At 41.1% G+C, this 21,510-nt stretch overlaps 1 protein-coding gene across 1 annotated transcript; it reads left to right on the top strand.

The window, feature by feature from the left end:
• The first annotated feature begins 1,276 nt into the window (after window positions 1-1,276).
• LOC133440733 (zinc finger protein OZF-like) lies at window positions 1,277-4,865 on the top strand. The gene is made up of 2 exons (XM_061718051.1): window positions 1,277-2,009; window positions 4,815-4,865. The coding sequence occupies exons 1-2, from the start codon at window positions 1,326-1,328 to the stop codon at window positions 4,863-4,865; spliced, it is 735 nt and encodes a 244-aa protein (XP_061574035.1). The 5' UTR covers window positions 1,277-1,325.
• The last annotated feature ends 16,645 nt before the right edge of the window (window positions 4,866-21,510 follow it).

Raw genomic sequence — 21,510 nt, 5'->3', positions numbered from 1 at the left:
GGGAAAGGGAGGCGTGCCTTCTCCGGGTGGGTGGAGAAGTCCTGCCTCAGGTGGAAGAGTTCAAGTATCTCGGGGTCTTGTTCCCGAGTGAGGGAACGATGGAGCGGGAGATTGACAGACGGATCGGTGCAGCGTCCGCATTTATGTGGTCGATGTACCGGACCGTCGTGGTGAAGAAGGAGCTGAGTCGAAAGGCGAAGCTCTCGATTTACCGGTCAATCTACGCACCTACCCTCACCTATGGTCATGAACTTTGGGTAGTGACCGAAAGGACAAGATAACAGACACAAGCGGCCGAGATGAGTTTCCTCCTCATGGTGACTGGACTCCCTTAGAGATAGGGTGAGGAGTTCGGTCACCTGGGAGGAGCTCGGAGTCGATCCGCTGCTCCTTCACATTGAGAGGAGTCAGCTGAGGTGGCTTGGGCATCTGTACCGGATGCCTCCTGGACACCTCCCTAGGGAGGTGTTCCAGGCATGTCCCTCCTCCCTAGGGAGGTGTTCCAGGCATGTCCCACCGGGAGGAGACCCCGGGGAAGACCCAGGACACGCTGGAGAGACTATGTCTCTCGGCTGGCCTGGGAACGTCTCGGACTCCCCTCGGAAGAGCTGGAGGAAGTGTCTGGGGTGAAGGAAGTCTGGGCATCTCTGCTGAGACTGCTGCCCCCGCGACCCGGGAACGGATAAAGCTGCAGACGATGGATGGATGGATGGATGGATGGATGGATGGATGGATGGATCAACCTGAAATGCAATAACTTTATTCTTCAACTGTCTCAATACCAACGCAGTAACACAAGAGTACAGTCACAGTGCCGCCTAATGGTCACACAGAGTAATGCACTTGTTTTCAAATATATACTACATAGATGAAGGGGAAGACCGAAGGTTCAGGACAAAGTTTAAACCTCACAAATACAACCAAACAATCAACACTGGGAAGCACTTTTGACTTGTTAAAATCCTATCTTTTTGTCCCTTTTTGTAATTCCAGAACTCCCACAAGAAAATGTTTGTAAGGTGGAGGAGGACGGGGTTTTCAGTGACCAGCACCTCGATAACCTGGAGAGGAGCTGTAGCCCAGACCAGGAGGAACCAGGGCATCCACAGACTACAGAACTGGAGGAAGACTCCAGCGGTCAGGAGATGAAGCACGAGGATGTAGAGGTGGATGTATCATTGGTCAATGTGAAAGTTGAAAATGGTGAACCAGGACCAAACTGTGGCAAGCTGCTGTTGCACACTTCTACTGAAGCTCAAAACAAAGATGAGGAAGGGACTGAAAGTTTACGCTCAGACTCCAGTAAAACTGCAGATCCGCAGCCAATGAGACGACACGGTGACCACGAAGATGCTGCTGTCCCGTCAGACAGCAACTGTAAATCAAAGCTGACCAGGACCCACATGGGGAAGAAGGTATTTTCTTGCAGCACTTGCAGGAAAGAGTTCAGTAAAAGTTGTAATTTAATGGCTCACATGAAGATCCACACTGACGAAAGGCCATACCTGTGCAACACCTGCGGAAAATCGTTTACTAAATCATCAGATCTTAAACGCCACATAACCACGCACACGGGCGACAAGCCCTACATCTGCAAAACATGTGGTAAAAGTTACAGGCTACGTTCCCACCTGCTGGTTCACTCAAGGATCCACACGGGCGAGAAGCCGTACCTGTGCAACACCTGCGGAAAAACCTTTACTCAATTATCAGCTCTTAAAAGCCACATAACCACGCACACGGGCGAGAAGCCCTACATGTGCAAAACATGTGGTAAAAGTTACAGGCTACGTTCCCACCTGCTGGTTCACTCGAGGATCCACACGGGCGAGAAACCGTACCTGTGCAACACCTGCGGAAAAACCTTTACTCAATTATCAGCTCTTAAGAGCCACATAACCACGCACACGGGTGAGAAGCCCTACATCTGCAAAACATGTGGAAAAAGTTACAAGCAACTTTCCCACCTAGTGGTTCACTCGAGGACCCACACCGGTGAAAGGCCGTACGTGTGCAACACCTGCAGCAAAACCTTTACTAGATCATCATCTCTTAAAAGCCACATAACCACGCACACAGGCGAGAAGTGATATTTGGGCAAGACGTGCAACAAAAGTTTTAGCCGCAGAATTGGTTTGCTGAGTCACATGAAAAATCACCTGGAGGAGAAGTCTGGTGACTCGTGACAAATGAAGCTCCTGTTGTCGTCCTCCGGGGACAGCTGTCCACTCCTGTCTGACCCACAGAAGAAGAACCTGCTGAAGTCCAACCACCACCTCTTGTGGCTGATGAGACTAATCCCCTCCCCACAAGGGTTGCAGGTTTAACCCGGATTTATGCTTCTCCCTCAACTTGACGCAGAGGGAACGATGTGGTTGTGTACTTTTTTTAAAGTTCTGCATTGAGTTTGTTTGAATCCCTGTTCCTTCTTAAAATCGTTATTTGTTGCTGTTGGTAACTTGCCCTCTCCACGGTGCAAATAAAGAGCTGTTAGTATGTGCTGAAATTTCTTTAAACGTGACAGTTTATTTTGTTCATCTACAAAGCCTCTCTCACACGTCCTTTTTCCCGTCTGTTTCTTCTTCACTCACATTCTCTTTGTAAAGTTAATCTGCAGCTCCATGTTGTTAAACTCTCTCCATTTACTCCGTTCTGAGGTTAGTCCAAGTTTGATATATTTACATGTTCAGTTTTTACAACGTTCCTCTGAAAAACATGAAGAAACTTAAGAGAAACGAGGACAAAAGAAGAAACGCAACCATCAACACGTCAGAAACAGAACAGCCAACCATCTGTCACCATTTTCTAAACTTTAATGTCTGCAGCATTAAACAAAAAACCTTGAAGATTTCAGAAGTCAGTGCAGTCAGATACGGTTTGCTTTTATTTCCCCTTTAAAATGTTTTTATGATTTAGAAAACAAGAACATTTGGTTTGCAAATGAATGAGGAAATGAGTGTGATGTGGGATACACATCACGATACTTGAGTCACGATACAATACGATATTGCGGTAACCAGATTTTGCAATATATTGCAATGTTATACATAGTTCGCTGAAGACTGTAAAAGGCTTTATGCGTTTTAAAATCTGAGCTGCACGTACATCAGATTATCGTGTAATTCATGGGACAAACTAAGTCAAAACAATGCACTTCAAATGATCCATGCTGTGTTATTGTAACTATACAAGCTAAAGTTACAACATATTTGTGTACGTTTTTCACATTATTTACATAATATGAAATTAACAATGAATGAGTTGAATCCCATGTATAAAATCAAGTTGTACTAGATTTACAACTTGTCTGACACATGATTTATTATAAACCTGATGTTGAGATCCGTGTTGAAGCTGCAGATCTGCAGGTTGGAGAGCAGGAAGAAGAGGGAGGATCATCGGGATCAGATTCAGGAAGAGGACAGACTTTGGATTTAACCCTTTTATATCAGACATCCGTTTAGGAGTAAATGTGTTTTTACCTCAACTCATATGTAGTCAGAAATAATCATGAAAAATGTAATTAAGTTTTCATTTTAGATGGATTCATTATTTTATTGTTAATTCTGGAATATAACACTCTCCATATGTAGAAAGAGCAGCAGTGCCCCCTGGTGGTGAGTTATAAAATCTCAACATGAACCCAAGAATGAACAATCTATCGTAATAATAATTAAAACAAAAAAGACTTTACACTGCAAAATCTCAAAATCTTAACAAGAATATATGTTTTATTTCCAGTTAAAATGTCTCATTATTGGTAAAAAAAAAAAAAAAAAATCTCATTACACTTAAAACAAGACTCATCATTGGAAAAAACAACAATTTTCACCTGTTTCAAGTAGATTTTCACTTAAAATAAGTACAAAAAACTGCCAGTGGAACAAGATTTTTTTGCTTGTAATGAGAAGATAAATCTTGTCCCACTGGCAGATTTTTCTACTTATTTCAAGTGAAAATTTACTTGAAACAGGTGAAAATTGTCAAATAAGTATTTTTTCTGGTAATGACTCTTGTTTTAATTGTAATGAGATTTTCTGACTAAAAATGAGACATTTTAACTAGAAATAAGACAAATATTGTTAAGATTTTGAGTTTTTGCAGTGTAGTGCAGCAACAAGAGGAAAGTTGTCAGTGACGCAGATTATTGCTACAGCGTGATCAGTACAACCAGAATTTAGCTCAGAAAACAATGTAGGAGCTCTCCAGGGTTCCGATGGAGCTCTCCATGGTTCTGATGGAGCTCTCCAGGGTTCCGATGGAACTCTCCATGGTTCTGATGGAGCTCTCCATGGTTCTGATGGAGCTCTCCGGGGTTCTGATGGAGCTCTCCGGGGTTCTGATGGAGCTCTCCAGGGTTCTGATGGAGCTCTCCAGGGTTCTGATGGAGCTCTCCAGGGTTCCGATTGAGCTCTCTATGGTCCTGATGGAGCTCCCCAGGGTTCTGATGGAGCTCTACGGGGTTCCGATTGAGCTCTCTATGGTCCTGATGGAGCTCTCCATGGTTCTGATGGAACTCTCCAGGGTTCTGATGGAGCTCTCCCGGGTTCTGATGGAGCTCTCCAGGGTTCTGATGGATCTTTCCGGGGTTCTGATGGAGCTCTCCAGGGTTCTGATGGAGCTCTCCAGGGTTCTGATGGAGCTCTCCAGGGTTCTGACAGTCTCATGAAGGGGGTGGGAGACATTGTCCATGATGGAGGACAGCTTAGCCACCATCCTCCTCTCCCCCACCACCTCCACCGGGTCCAGACTGCAGCCCAGGACAGAGCCGGCTTTCCTCACCAGCTTGTCCAGTCTCTTCCTCTCTGCTGCAGCGATGCTGCTGCTCCAGCAGACACACCATAAAAGATGACCGGAACACGTGAGCAGTGATTCCCATCCTGCTAAAGCCATCCTGGAGGACTGTTGGGAACATAATAAATCAAATATTATGAGTTTTGGGTGGGTAGGAAACATAAAAGCAGTACAAGCAGGTTTAGGTCATATACACTTCAGTCCGACAGTCCCATATTCATGTACTCCTCCCTGGGTATTCATAGAACCGTCAGTAAACTTTGACATACAGCAACAATTGAAGAAAAGGAAGAGGCAGATTTCCGAGGGAAGGGTAGCTGAAAGTTATCTGGAACAACACTTTTCAGACAAAATATAAATCTTCACTGATGGGTCAAAGGACCCTAATACTGGAAGAACAGGAGCTGCAGTTTTCATTCCACACTACAAAACACATATCAAGAAAAGAACCACAGACCATTTATCAGTATATACAGTTGAACTTGCAGCTATCATTTTAGGCTTGGAATGGATAGAAGAAAACAACCATAACAATACAGCAATAGCATCAGACAGTTGGGCAGCTCTTACAAGTATTAAAACCATGAAGTCATGTAGGCAAGATCTCATATATAAAATACATAATCTACTTCACAGAATGCACAAGAGGGGTTTGACAGTTTGCTTCATTTGGGTTCCTGCCCATGTAGGGATAGAAGGGAATGAAGGAGTGGATATTCTGGCCAAACAAACACTCAAATCACACACTGTAGATACAGACATTCCATTATGTAGGGCAGAGGGTAAATCAATCATCAAGAAACATGTGGGGAAAGTGTGGCAAGAATACTGGGACATCCAAGACACGGGAAGAAACCTTTACAATATACAGAAAACAGTTGGGTTGGGAAGAAGGAGGGGCAGGAACCGGAGGGAAGAGGCAATCATTACACGACTCAGGATAGGGCACACAGGACTGAACAATACACTGCACAAAATAGGAAAACCCCCTGATGGCAGATGTGACCAATGTGGGCAGGCTGAATGTGTTCAGCATGTGTTGTTGGATTGTGGAGGATATGAGGTGGAAAGAAGGACATTAGCAGCAGCAGCAGAGGAAGCCAGGATGGCTTTACATGTGGGGAACTTGCTAGGAGCAGAGTCAGGAGTTATGCTCAAGCATTTGATGGCATATCTGAAAGATACAGGGCTACTGGAGAGGATTTGATTTCCTTATTTAGTTTTTGTTTTATTTTATTTGTTTATTTTTATTTTTTACTTTTTTATTATTTTGTCTGCTAGTCTAGTGTTCCACACTCCAGTCCAGTAGGTGGCGGTAATGCATCTTCAAGTTGGTTTGCCAACCGCCAATAAACACCATTGAAGAAGAAGAAGGAGAAGAAGAAGAAGAGGAAGAGCAGTGATTCCTTTGAGGAGGACGGTTCTGTTGTTTCCTTTCTTTTTCCTCTTCAACAATGTCTAAGGTGAATCATCTGAGAGAGTTTATCGGTCAGCGACTAACAGCAGCTGCTGTAGAAATATTGTCAGTGTTTGAAAAAAGCATCTTGGAGTATGAAGAAGAGCTCGACCGTCAGCGCAGACTGTTGGACCTCGCCTGGAAACCTGAAATCAGACTCCACAGAGTCGGTACGTAACCCTGGAAAGTTGAATGAATGAACACATGAGTATGACTCCTACAACATCCCTTTGTTTCCAGTTAAAAGCCGTGGTGATGAAGCAAACCAACTAAATGGGAAACTCCCCAGCTCAAGCAGCTGCTGATGTGGGATTCGGAAACATCCCGAACTAACTTGTTGTTCTGTTTACTTGGTGCTGCCTTTCATGCTCCATTCACACTCTGGACCACACTGATATTTCACACTTTATGAATGAATGAATGAATGAATGAATGAATTTTTATTTCGAACATGTATATAAAAAATACACATTAACATCTTCATATTCACATATGTTGGAAAAAAGGAGTAGGAAGAAGTCTACACTTTTTCCTAGTTCCTACCCCTTTATAACTCTATGAATTTACATTATTGCTATTATTATATCTACACAATATCCATATAAATATAGTCTATATAAATACTATGTAAAACATGCCTATTACTATAAAATCTGTTGTCAAATATCTTGGCATTTCCATCTCTAAAGATTCAGCAGAACGTGAAAATAAAAATGTGTGGAGGGTAATTAATGAATGCCAAAACAAACTTAACTCCTGGTTATTAAGAGACATCAGTTTATTAGGTCGTATCTTCTTAACCAAAATGGAAAGTCTCTCCAGATGTATTTATCCAGCAAACACGTTGTCTATTCCCAATAACGTAATCAAAAAGATTAATCAGGTTAACTTTGATTATATATGGAGAAAGAAAAATAATTACATTAGGAAAACTGAACTGACCAAAGAATTCAAAGATGGAGGCCTGCAAGTTATAGATTTAGATTTTATTAATGGAAACCTAAAATGAACTGGTTGAAATCTTTTCTACACAATAAGAGCTTTTGGTATCATATCCCCAGAGTCATTTTTTTGTATAGATATCTTTATTGAGGGCATTAAAAAAAAAAGAAAAAAAGAAGATTTACAATAACAATATAATTATCAATATTTCCCCCCCTTTTTTTACTTTTCATAACATTAATTAAACCAAAATAAATAACTAATAAGAGAAAAAAGAAAAATAAGAAAAAGAAAAAATAAATTAAAAAAAGGAATAAGTAAATAAAAACAACAGCACACCCTCTCCCCTTCCCTCCGTCACATGGTCAATAAATTACATCATTCAAAATCATTTAATATATGTCTATTAATACTAGAACAAAAATGAATAATAAATATAATCAAGTCCTGTGTAAACACATTCATTAATACAGTAGATGATTCAGATCATTTCAGTTCCGAGTCATTTTTAATAAACTGGGAGGCATTGAACTGTTACTAAGATGCAACTTTACCGTTCAAATTTCATGCTTTAGACTTAGTCGTTTATTTTGTAGAAAAGATGCAGGTCACAGTGTGAGATGTGAGATGACACTGGCAAAAAACGTGATGGTTGGAGGATGTTCATATATGTGTTGATATGCTGTACTAGTTAGATCATTATTCATGACGCGGAAGAAGCCATTTCTAGAACAACAACTTTATTCTTCAACTGTCTCGATACCAACGCAGTAACACAAGAGTACAGTCACAGTGCCGCCTAATGGTCACACAGAGTAATGCACTTGTTTTCAAATATACTACCGTATTTTCACGACCATTCGGCGCACCGTGTGAAAAGGCGCAGCCTCATTTTTGTCTCTCATTTTTAGATTTAAAACACACATACGGCGCACCGACCCAAAAGGCGGAGTCTACAGACACGGAGCTGCACACACGCGCGCCGCAAAACACACACACAAGCACACAAGTGTGCTTATTTAAAAATAGAGCAGGAGCAAAACTTAGTTGGATTGTATTTTATTTCAGTTTTTACATTAATCAAACCCTTCAAAGTCCCGTCTTTCCCCGGCGCGGACCCCGTCTTTCCCCGGCGCAGATCCCATCTTTCCCCTGCGCGGATCCCGTCTTTCCCCGGCGCGGACCCCGTCTTTCCCCGGCGCGGATCCCGTCTTTCCCCGGCGCTGGCACCATTTCATGAAGCGAAAGCACCAAGACAGACCTCCATGACAATGTTCAATTTTAATTTCTTCCGCCAGCGCTACTGCTTTCGGTTTGAGGATGGTCTCATTCACGTCCGCAACTCATAGGTGCTTCACACGCCCCCTTCTCCCTTTACCGTTCTCATGGTGGCCGTCCGCCTTACATTACCGTAATACAGGTAATAGATACGGCGCACCGTTTCATTGGGTGCGCAGCACATTTATAAAAGGGAAAAATAATTTTATGTGCGCCTTATGGTCGGGAAAATACGGTACATAGATGAAGGGGAAGACCGAAGATTCAGGACAAAGTTTAAACCTCACAAATACAATAAACAATGGGAAGCACTTTTGACTTGTTAAAATCCAATCGTTTTGTCCCTTTTTGTAATTCCAGACCCCCCACAAGAAAATGTTTGTAAGGTGGAGGAGGACGGGGTTTTCAGTGACCAGCACCTGGATAACCTGGAGAGGAGCTGCAGCCCGGACCAGGAGGAACCAGGGCATCCACAGACTACAGAAATGGAGGAACACTCCAGCGGTCAGGAGATGAAGCACGAGGACGTAGAGGTGGAAGTCTCATTGGTCAATGTCGCTGATGTGAAAGTTGAAAATGGTGAACCAGGACCAAACTGTGGCCAGCTGCTGTTGCACACTTCTCCTGAAGCTCAAAACAAAGATGAGGAAGGGACTGAAAGTTTACGCTCAGACTCCAGTAAAACTGCAGATCAGGAGCCAATGAGACGACATGGTGACCACGAAGATGCTGCTGTCTCGTCAGACAGCAACTGTAAATCAAAGCTGACCAGGGCCCACGTGGAGAAGAAGGCCTTTTCTTGCAGCACTTGCAGGAAAGAGTTCAGTAAAAGTTGTAATTTAATGGATCACTTGAAGATCCACACTGGCGAAAGGCCGTACCTGTGCAACACCTGCGGAAGAACCTTTACTCAATTATCAGCTCTTAAAAGCCACATAACCACGCACACGGGCGAGAAGCCCTACATCTGCAAAACATGTGGAAAAAGCTACACAGAACGTTGTAACCTGGTGGTTCACTCGAGGACTCACACCGGCGAAAGGCCGTACCTGTGCAACACCTGCAACAAAACCTTTACTAAATCATCAACTCTTAATCAGCACATAACCACACACACGGGTGAGAAGCCATATTTGTGCGAGACGTGCAACAAAGGTTTTAGCCGCAGAAGTAATTTGCTGAATCACATGAAAAATCACCCGGAGGAGAAGTCTGGTGACTCGTGACAAATGAAGCTCATGTTGTCGTCCTCCGGGGGCAGCTGTCCACTCCTGTCTGACCCACAGAAGAAGAACCCGCAGAAGTCCAACCACCACCTCCTGTGGCTGATGAGCCTAATCCCCTCCCCACAAGGGTTGCAGGTTCAACCCGGATTTATGCTTCTCCGTCAACTTGACGCAGAGGGAACGATGTGGTTGTGTACATTTTTTAAAGTTCTGCATTAAGTTTGTTTGAATCCCTGTTCCTTCTTAAAACTGTGTTATTTGTTGCTGTTGGTAACTTGCCGTCTCCACGGTGCAAATAAAGAGCTGTTAGTATGTGCTGAAGTTTCTTTAAACGTGACAGTTTATTTCGTTCATCTACAAAGCCTCTCACACGTCCTTTTTCTCGTCTGTTTCTTCTTCACTCACATTCTTTGTAAAGTTAATCTGCAGCTCCATGTTGTTAAATTCTCTCCATCCACGTCGGGATCATATTCCAGGAAGAGGACAGACTTTGGATTTAACCCTTTTATATCAGACATCTGTTTAGAAGTAAATGTCTTTTTACCTCAACTCATATTTAGTCAGAAATAATCATGACAAATCTAATTAAGTTTTCATTTTAGATGGATGAATCATTTTATTGTTTATAATTCTGGAATATTACACTCTCCATATGTAGAAAGAGCAGCAGTGCCCCCTGGTGGTGAGTTATAAAAGCTCAACATAAACCCAAGAGTGAACAATCTAACTCAATAATAAAAACACAAATAAAAAAAGACTTTAGTGCATCAACAAGAGGAAAGTTGTCAGTGATGCAGATTATTGGTACAGCGTGATCAGTACAACCAGCATTTAGCTCAGAAAACAATGTTGAAAGAGAAATATCATCAAATGAAGTTGAAAAGTGGAGATGCACTTTTGTCCTTTATCCTAAACTTCCTCAATCACGTCATTTTGATCCAGTTTGTTATTTCACTGGTCTTGGCTTCATCAAGAATCATGAATTGAACTGAAAAAAAGTTTATTGAACCAATTAGTATTTTGAGTTGTGGAGATTAATGATATTAAAACATTTTACTAAATACCTAAAACTTAATTAGAATGTAAGATAAATGTATAAGAATATGAATAAATGCAATGTAAAATTAAGATCTTAAACACATCTGACTTCACTTAAATAAGTATAATTTTGAAAAATAATTTTGATTTCTATAAAAGAAAATACAAAATCATGACTCAGTTTTTATTTTCATTAATTCTTTTATGATTCTACACATTTACCGTAATGTTAAATGTAAAATTTAGACCAGTATCTACTTTGAACATATACTGAATTCTTTTATTTTTTTTAACCACACAGTTGCAATAAATAATGGTGTCCATTCATGTCCATCTATGGGAAGAATAAACCCAAACCTTTGATTTAAGCTTTAAAAGTGCAGTTTAATGGGCAGCTCGGTGGCGTAGTGGGTTAAGTAGCGGCTCATGTACTGAGGCTACAGTCCTCCTGCAGCGGTCCTAGGTTCAAATCCCGGCCTGCACCTTTGCTGCACGTCATCCCCATTCTCTCTCTCTACCCCCTTCCTGTCTGCAACTTGAATAAAGGGCCACTAGAGACACAAAAAAATTAAATGCAGTTTAATGAAATCTTCACAGTATCAAGTGCAAATCTTGAACATGAAACTTTGCTCATATCAACTAATTCAGCATTTGACGTTAGAAACAGCCAATCATACCTGTCCTAGAAACAGAATATTTGCAACAGCTGCCAGCCTGTTTCATCAACTCTTTCTCTGATACAGGTACAGTTAAAAGTGATGACATTCCCCTTCAAAATATGAACATGGACAACATCATAAAGTGCATCCTAAAAACACCTTCACGATACTTTGTTTGGGTGGAGAGGCTGAAACACACTGAGATATAACAGCCATCATTTCTTAACTAGCCAGAAATCCTGAGAGGGAAGCTTGATTTTGAGAGTCAAACATAATGTTTAGTTTTGGGAAATTCCTGCAAAAAAAACTTTGGAAGTTCCAAAAATGTTTTCATATGTATTATTTTGAAGCCCATTGCAATAAAAGTTTCTTAACAACATAAATGTTTTATGACAAATAATAAAGAAAACATGAATTAAAAAATATTTTTCTTTTATTTATTGATATTAACAATCAGAAGCTTATCATATAAATTGCGTCAGCTCTCATTGTGTTAGAAAAAATAAAACTCTTTCTAAACCTTCTTGCTTGTGTTGTTTTCTCAGATGTAAATCACTTTGGATAAAAGCGTCTGCTAAATGACAGAAGTAGTAGTAAACCAGTGATGAAAAATGTTGTATGCATTTTGTTGTAATTACTTTCGTTGGTAAATGAAATACTTACTGTAACTGCGAGAAGGAACTATCCGTAGAACCGTGATTTCTACCGGAACTCCAGATTGTAACACCTGGCGGAAGGTCGGAAGTTTGGAGCGAACGGAAGACGAGAGCAGTGATTCCTTTGAGGAGGACGGTGTTGTTTCCTTTCTTTTTCCTCTTCAACAATGTCTAAGGTGAATCATCTGAGAGAGTTTATCGGTCAGCGACTAACAGCAGCTGCTGTAGAAATATTGTCAGTGTTTGAAAAAAGCATCTTGGAGTATGAAGAAGAGCTCGACCGTCAGCGCAGACTGTTGGACCTCGCCTGGAAACCTGAAATCAGACTCCACAGAGTCGGTACGTAACCCTGGAAAGTTGAATGAATGAACACATGAGTATGACTCCTACAAGATCCCTTTTGTTTCCAGTTAAAAGCCGTGGTGATGAAGCAAACGAACTAAATGGGAAACTCCCCAGCTCAAGCAGCTGCTGATGTGGGATTCGGAAACATCCCGAACTAACTTGTTGTTCTGTTTACTTGGTGCTGCCTTTCATGCTCCATTCAGACTCTGGACTAGACTCATATTTCACACTTTATCAATGAATGAATGAATTTTTATTTCGAACATTTATATAAAAAATAAACATTAACATCTTCATATTCACATATGTTGGAAAAAAGGAGTAGGAAGAAGTCTACACTTTTTCCTAGTTCCTACCCCTTTATAACTCTATGAATTTACATTATTGCTATTATTATATCTACACAATATCCATATAAATATCGTCTATATAAATACTATGTAAAACATGCCTATTACCTCATAATTATCCATATAAGTATATAGCTAAAACTTAATATTACATGAATATTATATCAATATATAGAAAATACAAATATTTTATAAATCTATATAAATATACACTATATAACTACATAAATATCCCTATAAATATATACATTTTTTTCATTTCGTTTATTCCATTCATGGTATATATTCTTAATAATGTTGTACAAAATTCCATGAAGTACACATTATCACCATGAAAGAAAAGGAGCAGGAAGAAGAAAACTTAATATATGTTGCATACCTAATAAATATATAACATATATTTCATAATTATAACTATCCCTCTCAACATATAATATATACTACATAAATATCCACATAAATATCTAAACATATCTTAAGCAAGTATAATATACCATTTTTCCCTCTTTTATTTGTTTCTCACACTCGTTACCCCATTTCCTCTTCCATATACCTGTTTATAAATCATTTTTTGTATCTCTTTTTAAACAGATTTATGTTCGTACTTTTCATTTCCAGCTCCAAACTGTTCCACAGAGTCTCCACAGTTCCATATGCACATGCTGCACATTGTTGTTCCTACTTTATGTTTTCTAAAATGTAGTTCTCCCCTTAGATTATAGCCCCTTTCTCTCTCAGTGAACATTCCTCTCATATTTTTTGGTAGTAGATTATTCCTTGCTTTGAACATTATTTGCGCTGTTTTGTATTTCACCAGATCCAGACATTTCTTAACCAGATCCATACATTTCTTTAGACTTAATCGTTTATTTAGTAGAAAAGATGCAGATCACAGTGGCTCCGTGTAAGATGTGAGATGACACTGGCAAAAAACCCGATCGTTGGAGGATGTTCATGTAGAAGTTCATATGCAGTACTTGTAGTAGTGGTAATACAACTGGTACTACTGGTACTATAATAGTACTACAACTGGTACTACTGGTACTATAACTGGTACTACTGGTACTATAACTGGTACTTTTATCTTTTATGTTGTGATCTGCTGGAGCAGCAGCATCACAGCAGTAGAAAGGAACAGACTGGAAAAGGTGAACGCGGGCTCTGTCCTGTACTGTAGTAGTAGTACTAGCTCTGTCCTGTACTGTAGTAGTAGTACTAGCTCTGTCTTGTACTGTAGTAGTAGTACTAGCTCTGTCCTGTACTGTAGTAGTAGTACTAGTCGTCCATCAGCACCATGGACAGCTCCATCAGCACCATGGACAGCTCCATCAGCACAATGGAGAGCTCCATCAGTGACCAGCTTCGTCACCCGCCATGCATCACTGAGAGGCATCATCATCATCATCATCATCATCATCATCATCAAATCAAATCAAATCAAACTTTATTTGTACAGCACATTTCATACAAAAAGTGTAACACAAAGTGCTTTTCATAAAACATAAACATAAAATGTATTAATGCCCCCCCCCCCCATTCATTGTTCTTTATGACCTCAAACTCCATGTCATACTTTTTTATCTTTGTACTAACATGTCAACATGATTTTACCTTAAGCTGGAATGTGGTGTCCTGCATAAGCAACAAGCTTGGAGTGAGATTTGCTCACCTTTTTATCCAGTCTCAGCTTTCTGAGGTCTTTCATAGAAATTACGTTGCAATCAGTCCCTATGGAAGCCCATAGGGGACTTTATTCAAATGCAAATGTAATTCCACAATAGCATTATAATTTTCCACATATGCATGAGTTATTTGGGACAAAAATGAAATTAAAATGCAATAATTCAATTTGAATTTTCATTTTCACATACTTGTATGGGCATTCTATGACAATATTATAATGAAAATGGAAAAGCTGTTTCACATTTCATTTTGAAAGATTTAACCTGATTTACAGAGGACAATATTCAAATGCAATAAGAAAAACAGCGCCCCCAGGCTAATGCATTTACATTTAAATGTCACCAAGCTCTTTTCTGGACAAAATTTAAATTAAAATGCAATTTTCTAACAACTTGCAAATTAAAATGAAAACAGCATTTCACATTTCATTTTGAAAGATTTAACCTGATTTACAGAGGACAATATTCAAATGCAATAAGAGAAACAGCGCCCCCAGGCTATTGCATTTACATTTACATATTACAACGCACTTTTAGGGACAATATTCAATTGGAAAATGCAAAAACTCAGTTTTATTTCCTTTGCCCTGAGCTCGGACTCACAGGCTCACGCCAGGCTACAGTAGCAATACAGCCTTCACCCCACTAGTCGGCGCGTAGCTCTCACAGACAGCAGAATTTGGGGTACAACTTTTTTATTTACATACAAATGTTTATCATTACGAACTGCTGCATGTAAACGTACTGACTGAGAGCTACGCGCCGACTAGTGGGGTGAAGGCTGTATTGCTACTGTAGCCTGGCGTGAGCCTGTGAGTCCGAGCTCAGGGCAAAGGAAATAAAACTGAGTTTTTGCATTTTCAAATTGAATATTGTCCCTAAAAGTGCGTTGTAATATGTAAATGTAAATGCAATAGCCTGGGGGCGCTGTTTCTCTTATTGCATTTGAATATTGTCCTCTGTAAATCAGGTTAAATCTTTCAAAATGAAATGTGAAACAGCTTTTCCATTTTCATTTTAATATTGTCATAGAATGCCCATACAAGTATGTGAAAATGAAAATTCAAATTGAATTATTGCATTTTAATTTCATTTTTGTCCCAAATAACTCATGCATATGTGGAAAATTATAATGCTATTGTGGAATACATTTGCATTTGAATAAAGTCCCCTATGGGCTTCCATAAGTCCCAGTGTCCAGCCTGACTTTCAAAACTTTCTTGTTGACAATCAGATCTTCACGCCACTTTTCTTTCTTTGCATCCACTGCATCCATTTGTGAGACTTGTTTTTCTGCTTTGATTGTGCCAACAAAGAAGTCCTGATCATCTGCCTCGGCTTTGTTTATATGTTGCACTTTATGATTATTTGTGTGCTTGCGTCAGTTGCACATTTTGGCATAGTGATTTTTCCTGCTGGGTGTAATTATTGACTCAGACCTGAACTTCAACAGCCATCTAAAGTTTATCACTAAATCTGCCTGTTACCACCTGAAAAACATTGTTAGAATTAATTCAATTCAATTCAATTTTATTTATATAGCGTCTAATACAACAGATGTTGTCTCTAGACGCTTTCCAGAGAACCAGAACATGAACATAAACATAAATATAAACATAAACATAAACCCCCGAGCAATTATTACATAAACAATGGCAGGTAAAAACTCCCATAGTGGGAGAAAAACCTTAAGCCAAACAGTGGCAAGGAAAAACTCCCCTTTAGGAGGGAAGAAACCTTGAGCAGGACCAGGCTCATAAGGGGGGACCCTCCTGCCGAAGGCCAGAGTGGGGGAGTCGCGGACGTCAACAGCACACAGCAGTCATGTGGAAGCAGCAACGGGATGACCAGGGGGGGGGGGGGGGGCGCAGGCAGTATGTATGATAATGAGGCTCTGTGCTGATTGGCTCCCTGAATGACGTGTAGCAGGGGAGGAGAATAAACCTTGCTCCGCCAGAGCAGCCCGAACCTGTAAATTATCACAACACTGAATTTTCACAAATGGAAACTTTATTGTTAAAAAAATAAAATATGAGTTGTATATAAATAACATTTATGCACTATTTAAGCCGGATCTACCCGGCGGATTCTGAACGCTGGCCCCGGAGCCACGCCGGGCGCCCGGGAGCAGCGCTGCTGGAGCGCGCATCACCGCGGCTTTAACGGGGGAATCTGGCCGGTTCCGACCGGCCGGGACCGCAGGAACCGGCCTGGACTGGTAGCAGGGACTCCCGGGGACCGACCAGCGGAATTTCAGCCGGATCTGCCCGGCGAATGCTGTGCGACGGGCGCTGCAACCCCACGGCGGGCGCACAGATCGCCTCCGGAGCGCATCCTGTGCGCATCGCCCGTTACCGGTGATCAAACCGACAGATTTGCCTGAAAATCTTTGAGGGTGAAGCTGGTCCGACCTGGGACAGACCCCCGAGGACCCAGCTCCCAAACCACCCGGGAACCTGGATGATTTAACCTGGATCCGCTCCACCGCGGCGCCGCGTCCTACTGGCTGAAGGAAGCACCGCTCCAGCAGCGGAGAGAGCTGGTTGTGGGCGTGGTTTCAGCAGCGGAGGCTGAACCTGTGGAAATCTGCTCCCGTCGTTACGTCACGACGGGAGCAGATTTTAATCGGCTCAAAAAAAACCACGTGACACTGGGGGATTCTGTCCGGCGGGGGTCAGAGAGCTTGCAGAAATTCATGGTATTTTGTCTCCCCTGTGCTGGCAGGGTGAGGGGAGACCACTTTATATATGTTAAAACAAGAAAAAACCTGTTTTTCATAATAGGTCCCCTTTAACAAGAAATCTATCAGGCAGCTGCAGCTGATCCAGAACGCTGCTGCCAGAGTCCTTACAAACACCAGGAAACTGGACCATATTACACTGGTCATGAAATCACTACACTGACTTCCAGTGAGTCAAAGGATAGAGTTTAAAATCTTACTGCTGGTCTACAAAGCACTGAATGGCCTTGGACAAAAATACATGGTTGATCTGTTAGTTCCTTATGAAGTCCCAGACCCCTGAGGTTCATCTGGATCTGGTTTGTTGTGGTTCCCAAGAACCAGAGCCAAGCAAGGTGAGGCAGCGTTCAGTTTTTCTGCTCCTCACCGGTGGAACAAACTTCCTGTAGACCTGAGGTCTACAGGAACTGTAGACTGTAGACTGCTCTTTTAGCTCCTTCAAATCAGGGCTAAAAACTTTACTGTTTACTCAAGCGTACTCCTAAATTAAATACTTATCTGCTGGACTCTACTGCCCTTATTTTTAACAGCTTGTGCTTTTTATTATTTTACTTCTTTTCTTATCATCTTATTCATAATTTTATTCAATCTTATTTGTTATTTACTTTCTAATTATGTCTTGCCGCTTTTAATGTCAATGTAAAGCACTTTGAATTACCTTGTGTTGAATTGTGCTATATAAATAAACTTGCATTGCCTTGCCTTGTTAAAATCCTATCTTTTTGTCCCTTTTTGTAATTCCAGAACTCCCACAAGAAAATGTTTGTAAGGTGGAGGAGGATGGGGTTTTCATTGACCAGCACATCGATAATCTGGAGAGGAGCTGCAGCCCGGACCAGGAGGAACCAGGGCATCCACAGACTACAGAACTGGAGGAAGACTCCAGCGGTCAGGAGATGAAGCACGAAGACGTAGAGGTGGATGTCTCATTGGTCAATGTCGCTGATGTGAAAGTTGAAAATGGTGAACCAGGACCAAACTGTGGCCAGCTGCTGTTGCACACTTCTCCTGAAGCTCAAAACAAAGATGAGGAAGGAACTGAAAGTGTACGCTCAGACTCCAACAAAACTGCATATCCGGAGCCAATGAGACGACACGGTGACCACGAAGATGCTGCTGTCCCGTCAGACAGCAACTGTAAATCAAAGCTGACCAGGACCCACACGGGGAAGAAAGCGTTTTCTTGCAGAACTTGCGGGAAAGAGTTCAGTAAAAGTTGTAATTTAAAGAATCACATGATGATCCACACTGGTGAAAGGCCGTACCTGTGCAACAACTGCGGAAAATCGTTTACTAAATCATCAGATCTTAAACGCCACATAATCACGCACACGGATGAGAAGCCCTACATCTGCGAAACATGTGGAAAAAGTTACAGAGAACGTTCCAAACTGGTGGTTCACTCGAGGATCCACGCGGGCGAAAAGCCGTACCTGTGCAACATCTGCAACAAAGCCTTTACTAATTTATTACATCTTAAATGCCACAAAACCATGCACACGGACGAAAGGCCGTACCTGTGCAACATCTGCAACAAAGCCTTTACTAATTTATTTCATCTTAAATGCCACAAAACCATGCACACGGGCGAGAAGCCCTACATCTGCAAAACATGTGGAAAACGTTACAGGCTACGTACCACCCTGGTGGTTCACTCGAGGACCCACACCGGCGAAAGGCCGTACCTGTGCAACACCTGCAACAAAACCTTTACTAGATCAGCACATCTTAAACGCCATATAACCACGCACACGGGCGATGAGCGATAATTGTGCAAGACGTGCAACAAAGGTTTAAGCCGCAGAATTGATTTGCTGAGTCACATGAGTTCTGCATTGATGTTGTTTAGGGCTGCAGCTATCGAATATTTTAGTAATCGAGTATTCTACTGAAAATTCCATTGATTAATCGAGTAATCGGATAAAACATATTTTTGTTTAGTTAAAGAGCAATTATAAGATATTAGATGTTAATTGACATTACTAAGACTAAATTATATAATACAGTCGGTTCATGGCTGTGCATTTAAAAACCCTGAACTTACACCAGTCGACCAAATTCACTGCCTTCACTCAAATAACTAAGGATCTTACCAAGAAATGTTCTTATTTCTAAACTAAAAATGCCATTACACTTGATATCACACATAACTTAAAAGGTTAGGTGTTTTTCCCACGTGTTTCAATTGAACTTTCGTTTGTGTCAAGCAAATTTGAAGTTCTAGTTAAGTTTTAAGTTAGAGTTTTGGCAGTGTTCAAAATAAACTTCTGAGAGCTGCTGTATTAGAGCACATTTGGCACCAGTGCTGCTTGTTTTATCCATGAATGACTACAGACCTAAAATTGAAAACTACCCAGTTAGCTTTATTACGTTTTTATTTTTCTGACATTTTCTGCCTTTTCTTTTAGTGAGAACTGTAGCGGGAACAGAGGTTTATGTACCGGGTAAAGGCTTATTTATGGTTCCGCATTACAACAACGCAGAATGGTGCGCGTCGCTGCGTACCCTACGCCGTAGGCTACGGCGTAGCCGTGGCAACAGAGCCTGCACGGCAGCGCAGCACCGCCAGACGGACCGCCGCTCTGCGCCCTCGCCGGAGAGCAGCATAGGCTCTGCGTCGATTTAACGCGGAACAATACTTTTGGCTTTAGAGGGGGAACATGGGAGAACGGACCGGAAGAATATAGCGTGGATTCAAAATAAAAGTTAAGCACTGAACTACATGTGTCTCCCGTCTGGGCCATTGCAGACTGCCTGAGCATGGCATGTTACAAAACAAACGTATCCGCCGCCTCTTTCTTCCCCCTTTAACGTGCGCAGCGCATGGATATATGGCGCAGCGTCAGCGCGTTGTGTCGCATTAAATGTGGTCCGGGCGTAATACGAGGCTTTGAGCTGGTGAAATTAAACGAAAAAAATAAATAAATAAATAAATTAAACGATTCCTTGAGGCAGAAAATTCCTCGATCATTTTTTGTAATCGAATTACTCGAATTATTCGAGGAATCGTTTCAGCCCTAATGTTGTTTGAATCCCTGTTCCTTCTTAAAATCGTATTATTTGTTGCTGTTGGTAACTTGCTGTCTCCACGGTGTAAATAAAAAGCTGTTAGTATTTGCTGAAGTTTCTTTAAACGCGACAGTTTATTTCGTTCATCTACAAAGCCTCGCTCACACGTCTTTTTTCCCGTCTGTTTCTTCTTCACTCACATTCTCTTTGTAAAGTTAATCTGCAGCTCCATGTTGTTAAACTCTCTCCATCTACTCCGTTCAGAGGTTAGTCCAAGTTTGATATTTTTACGTGTTCCGTTTTTACAACATTCCTCTGAAAAACATGAAGAAACTTCAGAGAAACAAGGACAAAAGAAGAAACGCAACCATCGACACGTCAGAAACAGAACAGCCAACCATCTGTCAACATTTTATACATTTTGATGTCTGCAGCATTAAACAAAAAACCTTGAATATTTCAGAAGTCAGTGCAGTCAGATACGGTTTGCTTTTATTTCCCCTTTAAATTGTTTGTATTGATTTAGATAAAACATTTGGTTTGCAAATGAATGAGGAAATGAGTGTGATGTGGGATACACATTACGATACAATACGATATTGCGGTATCCAAATTTTGCGATATATTGTATTGTTATACATTGTTCGCTGGAAACTGTAAAAGGCTCTCATGCATTTTAAGATCTGAGCTGCACGTACATCAGATTATCGTGATAATTCATGGGACAAACTAAGTCAAAACATGCAATTCAAATGATCCATGCTGTGTTATTGTAATTACGCAAGCTGAAGTTACGACATATTTGTGTACGTTTTTCATATTATTTATATAATATGAAATTTTAACAATATTTAATCAAATGTGTAGATGACCTTTAAAGCAGCACAATGTAACTTTCAGCTTTTGTTGAGTTTGGCGGCTCCTTTGGACAAAAGCGGTAGTGCTTTACCAGTAGTGTGGCAGGGTTCCTACCATGCTCCTCAAAGTTACATAATGCCAGTGAAGGCGATACAGACCCCTCAGACCATGACAGAGGTTCATTAAACCTGTTGGAAGTTGATGTACCATCACAATGACTCTGGAAATATGATATTAAGGTGGAAAAGTTACGTAGTGTCGCTTTAATATGAGTATTTCTGTAAATGTGTTTTTGTGTTTGTTTTCTTATTGGCATTGTTTGGAGCCAGGCTTTTATTTTGTTATATTTAGTGCTTTTATTTCGAAGGCATCTCTTGTAAACTTGTAAACATCAGCGCTCAGGTCTTTAACGGTTAATGTTTAAAGGCTGTAGAAACGTTTTCTGCAAGACTAAACTAGTGTCGGGAGTGCTAAAGT

The sequence above is a fragment of the Cololabis saira genome, chromosome 3, assembly GCF_033807715.1.
Source record: "Cololabis saira isolate AMF1-May2022 chromosome 3, fColSai1.1, whole genome shotgun sequence".
Lineage (NCBI taxonomy): Eukaryota > Metazoa > Chordata > Actinopteri > Beloniformes > Belonidae > Cololabis > Cololabis saira.
This window is presented reverse-complemented; position numbering and strand designations above follow the sequence as displayed.